An 18,068-nucleotide genomic window follows, 5' to 3' on the forward strand; every position below is an offset into this window, starting at 1 on the left:
CAGTTCAAATACAAGTATATATCTTCATATACTTTCGAAGAGGGTTATTTTTGATTACAAACCACTGAAGATGTAAGCTTCGAATAGTTTATCGAGATCCCAACAGTGATTAGAATAAAAGAAGTGCAAGTGACTTATAAATCGGGTATTACTGATTTCAAGATAGCAACGAAGAATTTCCACTAATATATGCACTTTAACAGTTATCGTTTAACTTGATATTTATAATGAAATGATAAACTTGTATTAGAACCACACCTTTACTTCAGGCAATATATGAACATCGTCGAATTGCCTGTCCGTGTTTTTATTAGGGGCCTGGAATGCGTTAGTCACCAACGCCAACAGGTACACGCGAGAAGGCACGGATTTTTTATTTGGAGGACGAAGCACAGCTGCTGGATGATTATATTTTAACAGGTACTTACATATGTATGTGGAACAGGATACCTGCACATCCCGCACGTTAATATAAAAGACCCAATAAGCATGAGATTGGCAGTCAATTGGTTCCGATGCCTCGACGTAGACACTCACGCTATATCTTTGAGACTGCGGAAAATTGGCGAACATTTCGCCATGAGCTTGTGATAAACAATCTGCGCATCAATTGCCAAAGCTGTCATAGTCGAGTGGCTGCCAACGAGCCTTACAGTCATCACTGGCTGGAGGGAGAGGACGCAACGCATATAAAGCTTAGCCTAGAGGAGAAGCTAGTGCTCAGGCGCATCGAACGCGAACGCATTGAATGCTTTTTGCTCTGCGATGAGAGCGCCTCCGAACGTACGAGCGACTTCCTGCTGGAAGCTGGCACAGACGCTGTGCCGCAGCTGCTCCGTTTTCTCTTCTACGAAGCTACCAGAATGGGCGTGACGATTGGCTTCTTTGTGAAGATCAACCAGAAACGCGAGCATATGTACTATGAGACCAGCGAGGTGCAGATATCACATTTTCTTGACATAAACGAAACCGTGGATTTACTTTTTTCATTGCTGCTGGAGAAGATTAGCAATTATCTGGCATTGCAGCACAATTCCGATCTGGAGGGATTCTTTGTCAAACGCCTGAAAGTGACGGTGAAACGACAGTGGACCGACGGAGAGTTGCAATTGCCGCTGCAGTATCGTGTGAAATGCGATGTGAATCGCGTTCAGAGCAATAATTTGACGCCCGTGGACATGACATTGCTCACGGACAGCTATTTGAGATATCAAGGAAAACAATTTGGCGATTTTCCTGCTTCGTTGCGCGTAAATCTTTATTGCTTTCGCATGTGTGCCAGCTCAAAGGAGCTATATGCCGTGCCATATTTACTGACGAGCGACGACGTCAACAACACGCCCACTTTTATAATACAGAACGATGTGACGGGCGAATTTCGCGGCTTGCACGAGATCCGCAATATTCGCCATTTTCTACGCGCCGATTCACAGGATCACTTGTTTGTGTGTCGACTGTGTAAGACGCACTTTGCCGATCGGGCTATGTTCGCTCTGCACAAGCAAATAAATTGTGGGAGCGGCTTTGTTGTGTGGCAAATGGACGAGCCGACAGTAGAATTACATGCAAATTGTTTCGTGCTGCCTAAACAGTATTTTAAACATGCCTGGTTTGGACTGGGCAGGTAACAAAATGCAATAAAAAGTCTCACAAATGCATTCAAAAAGAGCGCACTTTTTTCATTCGCGTAAACAAGTGAATATATTATTTTGACTATCGATTAATCGTTTTAATTTTGTGCTGCCAATCTATTAAATAAAGTGGGCAGCACTGCAGCCGCGACCAGGCACAAATTTTGTTTTCATTCGCGAACTTTTATTTATATAGCTGCCAAATATGAATCCTTTGGATAAAATACATGCACTTGATGAAATCGAAAAGGAAATAATACTATGCATGCAGAGTGCAGGTAAGCTTAAAACAACAACAACAAAATATATAAATGACCGGCTTTCATTGTTAGGACAAGCGCTGCAAGAGCTTGGCAAGGAGAAATGCTCGCAAAAGAACGCCGAAACGCAGTCGCAACAGTTTCTGAAAAGCCTCTCCAGCGTCGAGTCCAAGCTCTCAGAGCAAATAAACTACCTCACACAAGTATCCACCGGTCAGCCTCATGAGGGATCTGGCTACGCCTCTGCCAAGGTACTGCAAATGGCTTGGCATCGCATACAACACGCCCGCTCCCGCGTGCGGGAACTCGAGGAGACCAAGGCTAGGCATTCGCATGCAGCTCGAAAGCAACAGAAGCGGCAGCAGGAAGATGCAGCCGCTCAACAGCAGCAACAACAACAGCAGGCAGCAGATGCTGCAGCCCAACAACAGCAACAACTAGCTGCCGGACCAGGAGGTAGTGGTGCCGGCGATGCTGGCACCGTTGGCGGTGGTATGGGTGGTGAAGGTGGAGGCGGTGGTATGCCGCCCAATTAATTCGACACTAAGTTTTTTTGTACACATTAAAATTAAGTTGTATTTGAAATATTTCCGTCTTTAGATTCTATGTTTTTGCTACCGATGCCGAAGAACTTTTGCTCGCACACATACCGGACACACTGCAGCAGAACATTTCGTTCGTGGCGTATGTCTGAGACTAGTAACTTCTCCAGCATTGTGTTCTGGCTGCGTAGTTGACGTGCCCGCTTATAATTCAGACCATAAAATCGTTTCTTTCGCTGCACTACTGGCCGTTTGTCGGCAACCTTAGCGCTGGACTGCGCTTTCTCCTGAGCTGCTTGAGAGTTTTGTATTGTTGGTACCGGAAGGGGCTCTTCAGTTTTACGTTCTATCGGGACTTCATCGGGTCCTTCATCTGAAGAAAATTCTTCGTTAATTGGCTGTTGCTCGTTGATACCCTCTAATTTATCCTTGTTGTTTTCTGGTGGTTCCTTGCTGATCTCCACGTTGGTTGCGTCTTCTACAGCAGCCACTAGCAGTGTTGGTTCTTGGTCTATTTCTGAAGCTGAGGCGGTTGTAGCTGGAGTATCAAAGCATTTCTCTGAATCTTTCAAACTGGTCGACTCCATCGCACAGTCCTCCACTTCGCTCTCTTCTTCGTCCTCTTCTTCGCTGTCAGAGCCATACATGCTCAAGATGCGCAATGCACCAACTTTGGCTGGAACTTCACTCTTAGAATGCTTATAGTCTGTCATTTTACTAGTGCCGCCAAACATGGGAACGCTCATCGGACTAACATCTGGTGGTGACTTCAATGTGGGTTTTCCTTGCTTTACCTTGTCTGCACGTTTGCTAGCAATCTTTTTTTGTCGCTTTTTGGGTCGAGGTTGGTCTTTATGTACTTGCGGCTGTGTCCGTCTTCGGTCTTCGCGCTTGCCAAAACGCGCCTTTGAAGCTTCCAAGCGTTCACCCCGTTTTATACGTTGCTCTAGGGCACGTTTGGCTTGCTCCACATTCGCAGTGGTGGGATATCTGTTCACGAGGATAGAAATAAATAATCATAGAAATAAATGAAGCCTGTTTTTTCCTACTTTTTCCGTCGTTCTGCACGCCAAGCAGCTATGTCCTCTGCTGTCCATGCTTTCTTCACGGTCTTGTACAGGCCTGTAATGTGCTGGGTCTCTATATGGTGTTCCAAAATAGATGTCAAAGCGGTAAAATCACAGCCGTCCGCAGGACAGTCTTCGTGCTGTTCCAAATGCCTCTTCATGTCTTGCGCTGTCGCCAGCTGCATGTTACAGTTGATACATGATTGTGGCTGGGGCGGGGCTGTATAAATCGGCGGCAGTATTGGCGGGGCCACGTAATTACTCTAAATATTCAGAATATGATCACTTAATAGGTATTAAAAGAGATTATTAAACAACAAACCTGTCGCTCTTCGGTCAGGTATTTTGCTGGAACGGTGCTACCTCGTGCTCCATACATTGGCGGAGGTTGCTTGCTCCGTGGGAGCAGCGTCATTCCACATGGCGTTAAATATAATGGCTGAGTTTTTCCCACATCCTTAATATTCTGGTTAAAGTTTGGTGGCGGCAACAAAAAGTTTGGCGCAGCTCCATCCATTTTAATTCAAAAGTGCCCTAGCCATGTGCAGTGGGTCAGCTGTATTTTTTTTTTAGATTGATAGGCAGCACTTTTTAAACAGCTGTTGCGGAAGTTGGTGCTGGAAAACGCCGCAATCTCACAAATCTCCCATCCCTAACGCCCATCACAAAAGAAAGTTGTGGAAAGTGCAATTTAGTTTACTTAACGGCGCATAATAAGTTGCTACGTTCTTTATAAATCACGTCCCCAGTCCCAGACAAAAGCGTCATGCAAAGTGTGCTGAATACCGTCAAAGGCACAGCCTTGAATGTCGCCGAATACCTAACGCCCGTTCTAAAGGTAAGTGTGGGTGGTTTGAGAAAGGCTCGTCTGGCTGGCGCCAGTGATTTGCTTATTAAAATCAATTGTTTGTTGGGAGCAGGAGTCAAAGTTTCGAGAGACTGGTGTGCTAACACCCGAGGAATATGTCGCTGCTGGCGACCATTTAGTGCACCATTGTCCTACCTGGCAGTGGGCGTCGGGCGACGATACTAAAACAAAGCCATACTTGCCAAAGGGTAAGAGCAATAAGCGATAAGCCTATGAATTTCCTATCTTGGTTGGTCATGCTAAGCAATTATGCATTACACAAATTACACACAGATAAACAATTTCTGATAACGCGGAATGTGCCATGCTACCGACGCTGCAAGCAAATGGAGTATGTGGGCGAGGAGACGCTCGTGGAGGAGGAGTCGGGTGATGGCGGCTGGGTGGAGACACATCAATTAAACGATGACGGCACCACAGAAGTGGAGGAGAAAATTTGCGAATTAACCTTGGATGAGAACAGGGTCAGCAGATACCATAAATTAAGACGTTTACGTATAAAAAATATTCATATATTTTAAACATTTCACCCACTAGGACGAAATGCACACGCCCGATAGTAATAAATCGGCTCCTGGTGCCGAGGATGAGGAGGAAGACGATGACGAAGCCATTGATATGGATGCATTTGAGGAGAGTGGCATGCTGGAGCTTGTGGACCCTTCTGTGGCGACCACCACACGCAAAGCTGAAGCAGATCTCATAAGCAGGCAGGCTACTGATGAAGATGGAGGTGGCGCAGCCGGAGGCAGCAGCGATTCAGTGTTACGCACGCGCACCTACGACTTGCATATAACATACGACAAATACTACCAGACACCACGCCTCTGGGTTGTGGGCTATGACGAGCAGCGGAAGCCCCTAACTGTGGAACAAATGTACGAGGATGTTTCGCAGGATCACGCCAAAAAGACTGTTACGATGGAGTCGCATCCGCACTTGCCGGGTCCCAACATGGCTTCCGTGCATCCGTGCCGCCATGCAGACATTATGAAAAAGATTATACAGACCGTGGAGGAGGGCGGCGGCGAACTGGGCGTGCATTTATATTTAATAATATTCTTGAAATTTGTGCAGACCGTCATACCGACCATCGAGTATGATTTTACGCAAAACTTTAACATGTCCTAAATCAGTAGTCAGTCATTCGCTTAGCGGTACAGCGCAGCCATTTCAATATATGCAACCGATATTATAAAATAAACGAATTTGTCAGCACAAAAACAACGATGGAGCACTTCTCTTTTATATTTAATTTTTATTTCACTTTTGTTGTTGTTGGTTGGTTGGTTGCTTGTTTGAAACATCTCTGAGATGAAATATATGTTAACATAATCATAATAAACATAATAATTCAATTAATTGTAATTAGTTAAAAATTAGGTAGTTCTGTTTTTAGGTAAACGATTTTCTTCCTTACGTTGTTTTGCATATTCAACAGTTTTTCAAACTTAAACGTTTTAAAAGTGTGTGTGTGTGTGTTTCTCTTGCACTATATTAATCATTAAATGTATGTATATATATATAACCGTTAGATTTTCTTTGTTAAATTTTTGTTTTTATTTTATATGTATGTATATATATATATATAGATTTGCTTAATAATTAAAATCACTTTTCATTTGCAATAACAGGTTCACATCGTAATCAATTTTACAATAAACATACCTACGCCTTTGCCACGCCTATTTTTATATATATATTATCGATAGCTGTGTTTCCTTGTTTAACTATATATATGTATAGATGCATATATACGTCTAAGACCCTTCTCGATTTTATTTCCTGCAGAACGCCTATGTATATAAATTTCTAAGCGCTTTGCTTGTTTTGAACAACATATGCCGCCGCTTACGTTAGACGTTGACGCTGAAGAAAACTGTCATATACTCGTACGTATATACACACGAACATAGGCATGTACATAAGTGTACATAAATATGCATGCATGTGTGTACGTATATTTATACATATGTATATATAGCTAATGCTGCTTAAACCCGTGCCTAAACCTAATCTCTTGCCTAACTCCTGCTGTTTCTCATTAACTTTTAACATTTTTTATATATATTTTTTAATTTTTTCCTTTTTTTTTTTGTTTGCTGTTGTTACATTTTACAATACATACAGAAGATCGTACCAACTAGAAACCTAAATACATAATCCGCATTACATATACCTAGGCAACCTACATACATATGCGTTGTTTTGCATTCCGCTCCTTAATAGTTCCTACAACTTTAGCGTCCGAACGAATTCTCACCGAATTAATTGTGTTTCGTTTGCATTTTTTACATATTACAGATTATCGGACTAAGCTAGATATATTGATTTTTACAAACTGTGTCTTGTTGTGTGATTGGTTTTTAAATTCAAAATTTCGTGATACTTGCGCTGCATTTTCAAAAATCTGTGTTTAAATTTGTAAAGTACTTTCTTTTTGTTATTTTTGAATACAATTAAAAGCAAAATGCATCGCCAAAAGTGGAGATGGAGAGGGAAATTTGTGAAAATGTTCAAAATTAAAACATCAATCGGGTTTTATATGTATGAACAGAAAATGTACTTTTATTTCATTTAATTACTATTGTGCTCCAATTTTGGCTCTGCATCGCGTTTTTGGTGGAAATTTATTGATTTTCTAAGCAATTGGTGTACTGATCTGAATTTTTGAAACATTTCTTTGATTTGCACAACAAAAATATAATGATATACATATATATACTTGATATATATATATATTGTTTATACATTTGCAATACAATTATGTTGAAGTTGTTTTCGCTTACAAATAAGATTTACACATTCCGTTCTTTCGACATTTAAACAATAAAATTACACGTTAAATATACATTTTGAAACTTGCAGCTAAATTTAATTTACACGCATATATATATATATAATTAGTTATGTATATTTGTAAACATTTGTTTGTTTCTTTTTTAATATTATTTTTTATTCATATTTTTAGAGAGAATTTCTTGCTCTGCTTGTTGTTGTTGTTGCTGTTGCTGTTTGTTGTAGGTAGTTGTTTGCATTGTTTTTTAAACATTTAAACGTACGCTTAGAAGAGACAAACAAAATTAAAATATGTATTTGTATAATGAACACACCTAATTTGCTTTGTTTTCTTTGTATGTGGTATGTGTGGTGGCTAATAATAGGTTTTAATTTTTAACTCTCCTTTCAATTTGCTTAGTAAGTGAATTTAGTTAAAATTTGCAAGACACTTGGCGCAAAGTTTCGAAACGAATTGAAAAAATGTACTATTTAATATAAAAAAGTTGTAGTTGTAGGACGTTTTTAAAAAGTTACGCCAATTCTCATAAAAATATACACACATACATATGTACATATATCTATGTATGCATGCATGTATAATACATATATATAGTGTACATATCAAAAAATAAAATTTGTTTGCTCTGTGTTAAAGCCTAAAGAAAAAGTAGCCTAATTGTTGTTTGAAAGCTGCTTCCTCCTCCTCCTAATCTTTTCCTTAATGTTCTCCTACTTCTTCGTTTTGCGGTCTAGTTTTTAAAAATTGCTTTAGACGAACGACTACAAATTAAGACGAATTAAGCTTACAAGCTAATTAATTAATTAATTAGTTAAACATAATGGTAGAGCTAATACAAAATAGTTTGTAATAATAATTAACATTGAATCAACAAATGTGTGTGTGTGTGTGTGTTTATGTGTGTGAATGTGAGTGGTGGTGTGTTGTTGTTGTTGTTGTTGATAGTGGTGGTGGTATTGGTAGTGATGATGGTTTTCTTTCTTTCCTTTTCCTTTGTTTTTTTCCATTTTCCATTTGTCTGCGCCTGCACGCGTTGAAGTTGTTTGGTTGTTTGGTTATTTACACATTTACGCTCAACAAATTTTTGAAATTTTTCTTTAAGTATGCTTTAATTGTTTGGCCAGAGCGCCCCGCCCCGCCCCTTACACCTTCCGCTTGGCATGCAACATCTCCATGAGCAGGGTCTGGGTGGGCGCGCTGCCGGCACAATGTTTGGAGTAAAGATGTTCCTCGCCACGCGCCGCCATGGCATGGATCTCGGGTAGTATGTTCAATAGCCTCCTGAATTTCTCCTGCAGAATCAGGAATTGAGAGAACATTAGCATAATTGATTAATAGCTCTGTTTAGGCCACCACTTACATTCACTGAAGGATAACACGTCAGCGTGTAGTCCAACAGAGCCGCCTGCACATTCTCGTGACCCTCCAAGACGGTCTTTTTATTAATTATGCCGCGCACATCTGTGAATATATAAGAAGCAGAGACGGTAAGAAATTATTTCATTACAAAATTGACATTAGAATTGGCTTCAAATTCTTCGGTTTTAATACTTGGAATGCTTATTTGGTAAATTTATAAAACTTTTTCATAATTATTTTTTCTTTCCCCCAAACAGAATCGGAGCTTGTTGCTGAAGCAAAAAATAATGTACCACTGGCTGAATATAATGCCTTACAAGAGGGAAGATATACATTTTTTAAATATGTACTATAGTATATTAGAAAATAAATGAATTGGTAGGCCTAGCCCAGCATAACTAATCGGATTGAACTTTTAAAGAAATAAATAAATAAACTCTAAAGATAGATGTTATTTTGTATTAGGCATAGGGAGACATCAAATATCATAACAGTTATGATTAACATAGGAAAACCTTTTCACACATATATCTTTCATATATGTATTCAGGTTTAAAAGAGTCGATGCTAAGTTTTCAAAGTAGTAAGTCAACATTTGAAAATATTGTATAATCGTAATCATTCAAGTTGTACAAATAACTGGCTTGCATTACAAAGAAGTCTGCTCTATCTAAGTACATACATTAATTAGCACATTGTACACATGTATGTATAAAGTTTTCCCGCATTACGTATGACTATCTGTGACCCTTTTAGCATTTACCTGGATTCAGCAGAATTAGGAATTTCATGCACACATAATCGCCCATGTCGAACTTGAGGTCCTGCAGCTTGTTCTGCAACTCATTGAAGTAATCGCTCAGCTGCGGTACACCCAGTAGACCCAGACTCATCAGATTGAAGACCTGACCGTTATTCAGCTGCGTCTCGTCGGGCAGTCCGTTGTGGATGCGATGGTGCAGATGATCCAACACCAGCATATCGGACCAGGAGTGCTGCAGCAGCTTCATTTGATCATCGACCTATAAATGATGTGCAGAGTGAAGAGAATGGGGCTTAGATTTAATTTTATTATAGCTACGTTTTTGATTTTGGAATTCGTATGGATCGTATGGTTTGAATGCTATGCTACGTTATCGTTTCGTATGGTCAAAAGCCTAGCTTGAGATTACAACACTGCGCTCGCGCTCGTACTCGTTCTTGCTCTCAGCACTCTCGCTGATATGGCAACGTTGTACTCGTATGGGTGAGAGAGACGCTTTACTTAGCTTTGCTTGCCAATTGCGTCACTCAACTCGTTGGCGACGCGTCGCAGTTGCAGTCGACGCTGACGTCGCAGTCGCCGCCGACTGGTTCGGCTTTGGTAGCTAAGTAGGTCAGCTGCCAGCAGACAGCAAATGAAATCGAAATTCAATGCAGATTTAAGTAGCACTCGTCGAAGCAGCCGCAGCAGCAGCAGCAGTCGCGGCTCCACTATTGACGACTGCGCTGCCTCGCAGCCTGATCGTCGTCGTCGTCATCATCGTTATTGTTGTTGTTGTTGTTGGGTTTACATAACGCGTCGCAGACTTGGCCCCTAGCTTTAAAACTGGTTTGTCGCTTTTATGTGGTGTACATGGTGTTGATGTTGCTTTTGTGATTGTGGTTGTGGTTATGGTTCGATTGTCGTTGATGTAGTTGTTGTTGATGTTGTTGTTGTTGCATACCTTCAAATCCTTAAAGAAGACCGTATTCCTTGCCCAATCCACTTGTGAGAACAAATTCTGATCGAGCACTTTACACATCAGCTCAAAGAGATCCACTTCGACTTGGTTGTACGTCTGTTTCTGCAACAGCGCGAAGAGTTGCGTCTGCCATTCCCGATCGTCAATGGATTGCACGAATTCTCGTATCATCGGTGAGACCCTGCACAGAATCAAAAGTACAAAACACACACAGTATAGCGCGCAGTTTCAAGTGCATTTCATTTTTAAGGGGGGAATTTTGCGACAACAACTCACCTCAGTGGTTCGATCAGCGCATCGGCTGTGCTCGATGGATGCGTGCCGGAATCGAAGCTTAAACAATGCGAGAAGAAAAATATAATAATATAACATCTTGCCAAGCTAACCAATTGGCATTGTGTGCGAGTGCCTCTTTGTGTGTGTGTGTGTGTGTGTGTGGGGAAATTAAGCTTTGGTCAGACAGGCATATAATCTGCCCACAAATTCATCAAGACATTCAATGAGGCAATGGAACTGAATTCTAAAACGGACCAGCTATAGCAGAAAATGTAAGCCACTTCTATAATCGTTATAATTTGCCTGATCGATCGTAGGTTTTAAGGATTTTTAATTAAGTAATAATACTTTTCCTTTAACATTTATACAAGACTACCAAGATTAAGATCAGACAAATTTTGTGCCTTTTTTTAAATAGAATTCTCACTAGTTTGAATTGAATTCATTACACCTTGTGGGGTTTCTCTAAAATTATTCGCCTGACCGGCCATAGCTATAAGAATCTATAAAAACTAACGTTACATTGTAGAAAGATAAAATATAGTTGGTATGTATCCTGCAGAGTTCACTCTTCACCCGAGACGACTTGATTAGAAAATTAGTCATTTTGAACTGAAGATGCTGCTGTTTAAATTTCTGATTAGTGTCCACAGTTTTATATTTGATTCGACTATATCAACAGGCAATTTTCATTTACTATTATCATATTTCCTATTTCCAGCTGGTTTTTATGGTTTTGGTTGGGCTTAATTGACTAGACATTCATGTGAGTGATCTAATGCAGCCCAAATAAACTTCATTGTGTTAGTATTGAAAAAACTATGGGGAATCAAGTTGGTAACATTTCCAGAGTCAAGCACCAATTGACTTATTAGATCTAAAACTGTGCTAAAGGAAACAAAATTGGAAGACAAGCTTCAGAGCAAAACTATTTAGTTTTTTTTTTTTTAAATAAAATGCATTTGCCAGTTACGCATAAATTTTACCAATTATTAAACGAATATTTATAAAAATATCTCCTTCAAAAAAGGACTGTTTAATGTAAACAACTATCTACTCTATGTACGACTTTGCTTCCTTTTTAAACTCTAAATAGAGTCACAATCTGAGACGAAACTACTTGAAGATATTGGTCTAGGCATTTGTGTTCCAAAAGACCACCCTTTTTAAATCTAAACTCTTCCTGGTTTGTTTGTTTTTTAAAATCCAAGGCTATTTGTCTACAAAATTGTTTGCTAATGGCGCTAAAATGAATTCACAGAGCTCTATATCATTTGAATTGTTCGTGAGTAGAATATTTGATGTATTCGTGAATTCAGTTTGATGTTCCGTCCACAAACACACAACACACAAACACACACTTCAACACACGGTTGGAAAACATTATCAAAATTGCTTTAGTTATGCATTTTGCTGCAGTTTCGCTTTGGATTGTTTTTCGGATGGTTGCTTGTTCTAAATACCACAATTTCGATTCGGCTGTATTCTGCAGAGATCCTGTGCCGCCCTCGTGACATCCGCTGCCACTGCTGCTGCCGTTGCCGCCGCCGCCATTGCGCTGGAGGCCGTCGCCGCTGTTTGTGTTGCCGCCCAAATTGCCGCCCCCACTGCCGCCGCCTCCTCCACCACTGCCAGAGCTGCTGTTGTTGTTGCTATTGCCATTGCCCACAGCGCCTCCGTTGCCGCCGCCATTCATGGGTGTCGCTATCACGCCGCCCGTGCTGGCATTCACCTGACCCAAGGCAATGGCTATGGGGCTGGGCGATGAGTCTGGCGACTGCGTGAGTGAGGATACCTGTACGTGATTAGCATGGGAGGGATGGTGGTGGATTGGGGAAAGGAAGAAGAAAAGAGAATTGTGTCACTATTGCTTGATAGGGCAGCAGATGTTTCCCTCTCACCTGAGGTATTTGAATTTCTTGCTTAATATTCATATTTGGATATGCTTGCTGATAGCCCGGCGAGAGTGGCGTCGGCTTTATGTCCGTGCCCATGGAATTGCGCAGTGCCTGAAGGGCCAATTGTCTTTGGCGCATCACCTGCAATTTTCGCGCCCGATCCCGTTTGTACATAGGTCCGAATTTGTTGCGTCCACCACGCATTCGATCCGCACGAACAGCTGTAATAAAAGATAATGCAATTAAAACATTTGTCGCATAACTCTAGTTATATCTAAAATGTATCTATATAAATCATTAGATCAACAGAAAGATCCGGATTTTTTATTGCATATCCGAAGGCGCCAAAAGGTACTTATTCAGTTATTTATCTTTAAATATTAAAACCTTAGTCGTACGCTTCAAGAATAGCTAGTATGGAAGCTAGAAAGAAGCGCCCGATGTTTATTGGAATTTATACTTTTTTAACAAATGCGTCAAAGGCACAAAATAAGAAAATAAATATAAATATAAATAAATTAATAAATCACAGTCCTTTTTGTTTTGATAACAAATACGCCCAAATAAATCACGTTTAACAACATTAAGAATTCTCCTAGTTTTAGAGTAGAATGCAAATTTACAATTTACAAATTTAATGCGTTGTTTATACCTTTTTATATGATATAGAAGAAGGAAGTCATAAGACTAAAATTTTGCTAGATTTCAATTGTTTTCGTAATATTGAAAGCGAATAGAAAAGTTTTATATAAATGTTTAAGTATTTCGGAATTACAAATTCTTGTTAGTGAAGTAGAAGATGTCAAAAGATCTTATGACCTCATAATTAGTAATGGCATGAGTAATTAGGTATTTCTCATATCCTGAGAAATTTTTGTTCTCCTACAATTTACATTAAAGTAGCGTTGCAGAATTTTATGACATAATATTATAATCGCTTCAACCAGATCTTTCTGGAAAAACGATTGACGAAGTGGAACACATAATCATTACTTTTAATCAGTGGAGTACAATTAAATGAAATCATTCGTGTGAATACGCAATATTTACTTGTAGTCGACATTTCTGCCTTTAACCCATTAAACTGACAAGCAGCAGTGACTAACTGCAGTTTTTAATGCGCAAAAGTTAGCCACCATTATCAAAGTTCCACGCCCAAATGGGGGGAGGACTATTCGCAAGACACAAGCAGAATATAAGTAACGCAGAAAAAATTGCGCATACGCCACGTTGTTGCACATGAAAATAGTAAACACTAAAAGTTGAAACGCAATATAGAACATATGTGAGTTTGTTTGTGTGAGAGTGTATGTCTGTGTGTGTGTGTGGGTTACTTGCATGCTATGGGATGGGGTGGCGTTTGGCGCACTCACCGACAGCAACAGTAACAACAACTCGGGTTGATTAGAAGATGCAATAGACGTGCATAAAATACGACAGTATAAGCTTTTTAGACACATATGTATGTACATACATACATATGTATGTACGTGCAGATGTGGATGCTCGGGGAAGCGCGGTCTGCACCAGCAGGTGGCGTTGCTGTTTTTGACACACTCACTCATACCAACGAACGTGAACATGCATACATACAGAAAGGCACACAGCGGACCATAAAATATGCATTTGAAATGCAACGCAGCAGCAACAAAAATTGCATATATTTTTCACGTTTTTTTTTTGTTTTGTTTTTGTGTTTCTCGTTTCATTTTCAAACAAGTAACTGTAATTTAGGTCAAGCGTATTGTTTACAAATAATCAACGTTGTTGTGTGTGTTTTGTGCACTAACATCAATGCACATCTAATACTCACTCATTCGCTCGCGCTCTCTTCGCACGAGTCTCAAGCGTTTTTGTGTCGTCGTCGCCGTCGCTGCTCATAAAGGCAGCGCTGCTTACGTCGACCGCGTCACATGGCTTACTCACGCACTATGCGGCAAATCTGGCGGAGAGGAGCGTGCGCTCTCTCACGTATTATGCTGCTTTCTAATGGGTCTCTCCGCCTGTACGCCTATTACGACATTTCTTTTTGGCGCGCAGTGCTCTCTCCAACTCTTTCACACACTAACACATCTAGACACACATACCAACATGGCAACAACTACAAAAACTGGCATGCGGCGCGCATTAGACAACTTTGTTGAGTGGAGTAGGTCAAGGACAGTTTGTGAAAACTGGGACAACATGCGCGTTGTTGTTGCTACTATTTACCTTTGCTGAAACTCTCCCAATTTTTGTACTCGCTTCTTCTTTCATTTTGCTTTGACTCTCACTCACATTTACATTTGCGCTCTCTTCTGTATGGCATTAGAGAATGGGAAAGTTACATAGCACATGGTTAACCAGGAGATGTTTGTATGTACATATCTGATGCTTGTGATGCTGTTTTCCGGCCGCTGTGGCTGTTGCGGCTTAGGCTAAGCCAATTTATGTTGTGCGCTCCAGCATTTTGAATATTTATGGACATTTGTACTAAGACATAAATTGCAGTTAGCTTGGCACGTTAAGGGTGCACTCAATCTTTAATTAAAACGAAGACTTTAGAAAAAGCTTCTTCACACCCAGACCAGTGGAGTAGACCACAGGTCCGGTCAATACAATTTGCCTTATTATTGTCATTGGTACTGTTACTGTCAGCTTCTTATATAATTTCCCTTTCGGTCGCATGCTTATGTTCGTATGTGTGTAAACGCGCTTTGTTATTGTTTTAGCGTTGGGTTGACATTTTTTCACTTTCGATTTTTTGTTTTCTGTATTGTTTTGTTTTTTTTTTCGTTTTTTTATTTTTAAATAAATTTTCACTTTCTGTGGTGATTGCATGTGTGGGGTTAAGTGGTTCAATTTGTATACAAATTTGTCGTTGCTGAAAAGGCCTTTTTCATTTTCAACGTGGCTTTGGTTACAGTTTTCTTTTTGTTTTCATTGCTGTAGCTGGGAAATCAATAAAATGGCCTGCCAGTTTTCTATTATTGTTGTTGCTGCTGACGCTGTTGTCGGCTTGACTGAATGACTGAGTGGGCGGACATTTGGTGGCAAGAGATTTTACTGTTATTATTTTTAAGCTGGCAACAAAACAGCAACAGCAGCGACAAACTAAATTTAGGTCAATGGTGCGTATGAGTAATTTGTGGCTGTGTTTGCCTGTTAACACTGATAAAGTGGATGGCTAATTAAAACAGGCTGTCGAAGGCGCAACGAATGGGTATAGGAAAATTAATGGAAAACACTTTCAGCTTCGCGCTTAACGTGGGTCTTAAATATGTATGTATATGGATGGGTGGGCCGGTTAGCCGAAATGTCAGCTTATACAGCTAAGTAGCACATAAGACACTACACTTGCAAGTTATTGTTGGAAGGCAGTGGAGTAAACAAACCTTTCAATAAAATAATTTACGCATTTGTACCGTAAAATTGAACTTGAGAAAAAATTATGTATACGTCATGTGGGCACCTAAACAATTAATTTGAATTATCTCAGAGTTTGGACTTAGGGAAATTATTTTTCCTGAAAGCTCCAAATTTTTTACATATAATATGTAGACAAATTAGAAAAAATGAAAAAAGTTGGTGTTGACCGGAAAAAGTTATAAAATTTCATCCAAGATGAAAAATCTTTGCGGTCAAATTTAAAAGAAACTATATTTTATACTTGTAGTATGGACAGCAATATCTGGTCATTAAAATCTATTAAATTTATAGATATAAGGATTTAATTTGTATTTATAAAATGGATTCCGAGATTAAAAAAGCCAGAAACATTTCAACTGCAACAAACTTTTCCGGTATAACTTTTAGGTAATTTGTAATTGTTATCAATTTATAAAATAAACAAACAGCTGCATAACTTGTAAAATGCAAAAAAACAATAAACTCATTACAAATAATGTCAAATTATTAGCCTGAAAATTTATGCATCTGCTCATAAAGTTGGGAAATATCTTTACAGTGCTTTTCATTTTGTAACCCTGGATCGTTCAAACCACTTCCTTACCAGCTCATTACGACGTTTAAGTTTGACTCATTTCTACCTTCCTTCCCGCAGTTATTTCGTAATGCCTCCACAGCCCTTTCAATGTGTGTGTGTGTCTTTCTAAAATGAAAAACCATTGTCCCATTTGTCATCTATTAGCATATACATAGTAATGCATTTATTTGTGCCTGGGTAGCGTAATTGAACGTTTCCCAAAGTCCCCTATTGTTTCACATACCAGGGCATGCCTAAAGCGTAATCCAAGCCCAAGCTTCCCCAATTGAATAACGACGAAACAACAACATATGGTTGCGGCTTCTGTGAGTCACTTGGCTAAGTCCAAAGGCGCGCTCAATTTCAGGCGATTTCCTCACGCTCAGCCAGCGCATGCAACAACAACTTTGCTAATACAGCAGGGCGGCCCAAAAACCATAGCCGAAATCGAAATATACAAATAAAAAAGCCTCAACAAAAGACTTGACAAAAAGGCAGCGAGCCAAACCAAATGCGGCTAAAAATGCCGCAATTATAAAGCGAGCTTCAGAGCAGAGCAGAGCGACGGCAGCGGTTGCTGACGAAAGCGTCAAGAGATTTCGACAGAGCAGCAGCAGCAACAACAAATACAAAAACGGAAGGACGGAACCAACGGCAGCAGCAGCAACAACTACAAAGACGACGGCAAAAATGTTCGTAATAATTCAGTGAGTATTAAAAATAAAAGCAAACACGCATACAAACGCAAGGGCTCTCTACATGTTGCATTGATTACACACACACATACACATTTATATATCACGTGCACACACACCATGGCGCTTTGGAATCTAGGTCATGAGCGCAAGAGATGGCACTATAGGCCAAGTGCGCCAAGGCGGAAATGAGATGGCAATACGGCGATATGCGCTCCAACCGGGCGCCGCTGCCTGTGTGAGTGCGTTTTTGTATAGCGACATAGAGAGGGAGAGAGAAACGGGCAACGCATATAAACGAGTGTGACTTGGAGACAAACGCTTTACTGCTTCTTCTTCTGCTTCTTCCTTGTGGATTTATTTGGCAATTGGCCGTAAATATTTATATGTAAACATTGAAATTTGGCCACAAAATTGATAAATAATAGCCATGCTCTGCTAAACAGCAGATATGATATGATAGTACTCATATGCACGAGTATGTATGAATGCCAGCAAATAGATTTTCGTAATAACGCATATCTAAATGTCATATCATTTACATACCCGTGTGTGTGTGTGTATGAGTGTGCAATATCTGGCGCTCATTATCTAGCTCAAACAATTTTCACGCTTTCCGCATGAAAATATTCAACATTTTGCATAATAATTTACAGCTGTTTGGGCCTGTGTCCCATTTAGGCCAAAGCAAGTGAGCGTGCAAATGGTACAATAAAAGAAAAACTACATACAATATATTTGAACATATACATACGTATGTATGTATGTTTGTACCAGTATGAACAAAAAGTTATTACAAAATTCAAACAATGTTAAGAGCGCGACGCACAAATACACATGCATAGCAGGGAGCGCCACACAAATTTCGAAAAGTGAGCAAGTGAGCGCGCACATACACACAAAGCATGCATGCAAACATACACACATACATACATATGCACAAAGCCGCTTCTATATGGAAACAAAGCTCAAAGTAGAGGTGGT

The 18,068-nt window shown here is 40.0% G+C and overlaps 5 protein-coding genes across 5 annotated transcripts in view; 3 read left to right on the forward strand and 2 right to left on the reverse strand.

Moving 5' to 3' along the window:
* Positions 1 to 269: 269 nt before the first annotated feature.
* On the forward strand, positions 270 to 1,642 carry LOC115625104 (protein terminus). The gene has a single exon (XM_030520011.1). The coding sequence runs from the start codon at positions 516 to 518 to the stop codon at positions 1,626 to 1,628; it is 1,113 nt and encodes a 370-aa protein (XP_030375871.1). The 5' UTR covers positions 270 to 515; the 3' UTR covers positions 1,629 to 1,642.
* A 108-nt stretch (positions 1,643 to 1,750) lies between these two features.
* LOC115625113 (mediator of RNA polymerase II transcription subunit 11) lies at positions 1,751 to 2,476 on the forward strand. The gene is made up of 2 exons (XM_030520023.1): positions 1,751 to 1,909; positions 1,964 to 2,476. The coding sequence occupies exons 1-2, from the start codon at positions 1,837 to 1,839 to the stop codon at positions 2,425 to 2,427; spliced, it is 537 nt and encodes a 178-aa protein (XP_030375883.1). The 5' UTR covers positions 1,751 to 1,836; the 3' UTR covers positions 2,428 to 2,476.
* LOC115625096 (nuclear fragile X mental retardation-interacting protein 1) lies at positions 2,446 to 4,022 on the reverse strand. The gene is made up of 3 exons (XM_030519998.1): positions 3,823 to 4,022; positions 3,483 to 3,763; positions 2,446 to 3,423 (listed from the first exon to the last, which is right to left on the reverse strand). The coding sequence occupies exons 1-3, from the start codon at positions 4,015 to 4,017 to the stop codon at positions 2,460 to 2,462; spliced, it is 1,440 nt and encodes a 479-aa protein (XP_030375858.1). The 5' UTR covers positions 4,018 to 4,022; the 3' UTR covers positions 2,446 to 2,459.
* A 158-nt stretch (positions 4,023 to 4,180) lies between these two features.
* LOC115627694 (ubiquitin-like-conjugating enzyme ATG3) lies at positions 4,181 to 5,595 on the forward strand. The gene is made up of 4 exons (XM_030523440.1): positions 4,181 to 4,338; positions 4,421 to 4,556; positions 4,642 to 4,832; positions 4,906 to 5,595. Exons 1-4 carry the CDS (start codon positions 4,267 to 4,269, stop codon positions 5,497 to 5,499), a joined length of 993 nt encoding a protein of 330 aa, XP_030379300.1. The 5' UTR covers positions 4,181 to 4,266; the 3' UTR covers positions 5,500 to 5,595.
* Positions 5,596 to 7,379: 1,784 nt separating this feature from the next.
* The window catches only part of LOC115622604 (nuclear hormone receptor FTZ-F1), a 62,882-nt gene continuing 52,193 nt past the window's right edge, over positions 7,380 to 18,068 (reverse strand). Inside the window, exons 5-11 of the mRNA XM_030516606.1 lie at positions 12,429 to 12,646; positions 11,991 to 12,322; positions 10,528 to 10,584; positions 10,234 to 10,432; positions 9,291 to 9,549; positions 8,529 to 8,629; positions 7,380 to 8,460 (exon numbers count right to left, since the gene is read on the reverse strand). Of these exons, the coding sequence (XP_030372466.1) occupies positions 8,311 to 8,460; positions 8,529 to 8,629; positions 9,291 to 9,549; positions 10,234 to 10,432; positions 10,528 to 10,584; positions 11,991 to 12,322; positions 12,429 to 12,646 (1,316 nt within the window). The 3' untranslated portion in view covers positions 7,380 to 8,310. The remainder of the gene's footprint in view (positions 8,461 to 8,528; positions 8,630 to 9,290; positions 9,550 to 10,233; positions 10,433 to 10,527; positions 10,585 to 11,990; positions 12,323 to 12,428; positions 12,647 to 18,068) is intronic.

Source organism: Scaptodrosophila lebanonensis, unplaced genomic scaffold (assembly GCF_003285725.1).
Source record: "Scaptodrosophila lebanonensis strain 11010-0011.00,11010-0021.00 unplaced genomic scaffold, SlebRS2 tig00000001-arrow-pilon, whole genome shotgun sequence".
Classification (NCBI taxonomy): domain Eukaryota; kingdom Metazoa; phylum Arthropoda; class Insecta; order Diptera; family Drosophilidae; genus Scaptodrosophila; species Scaptodrosophila lebanonensis.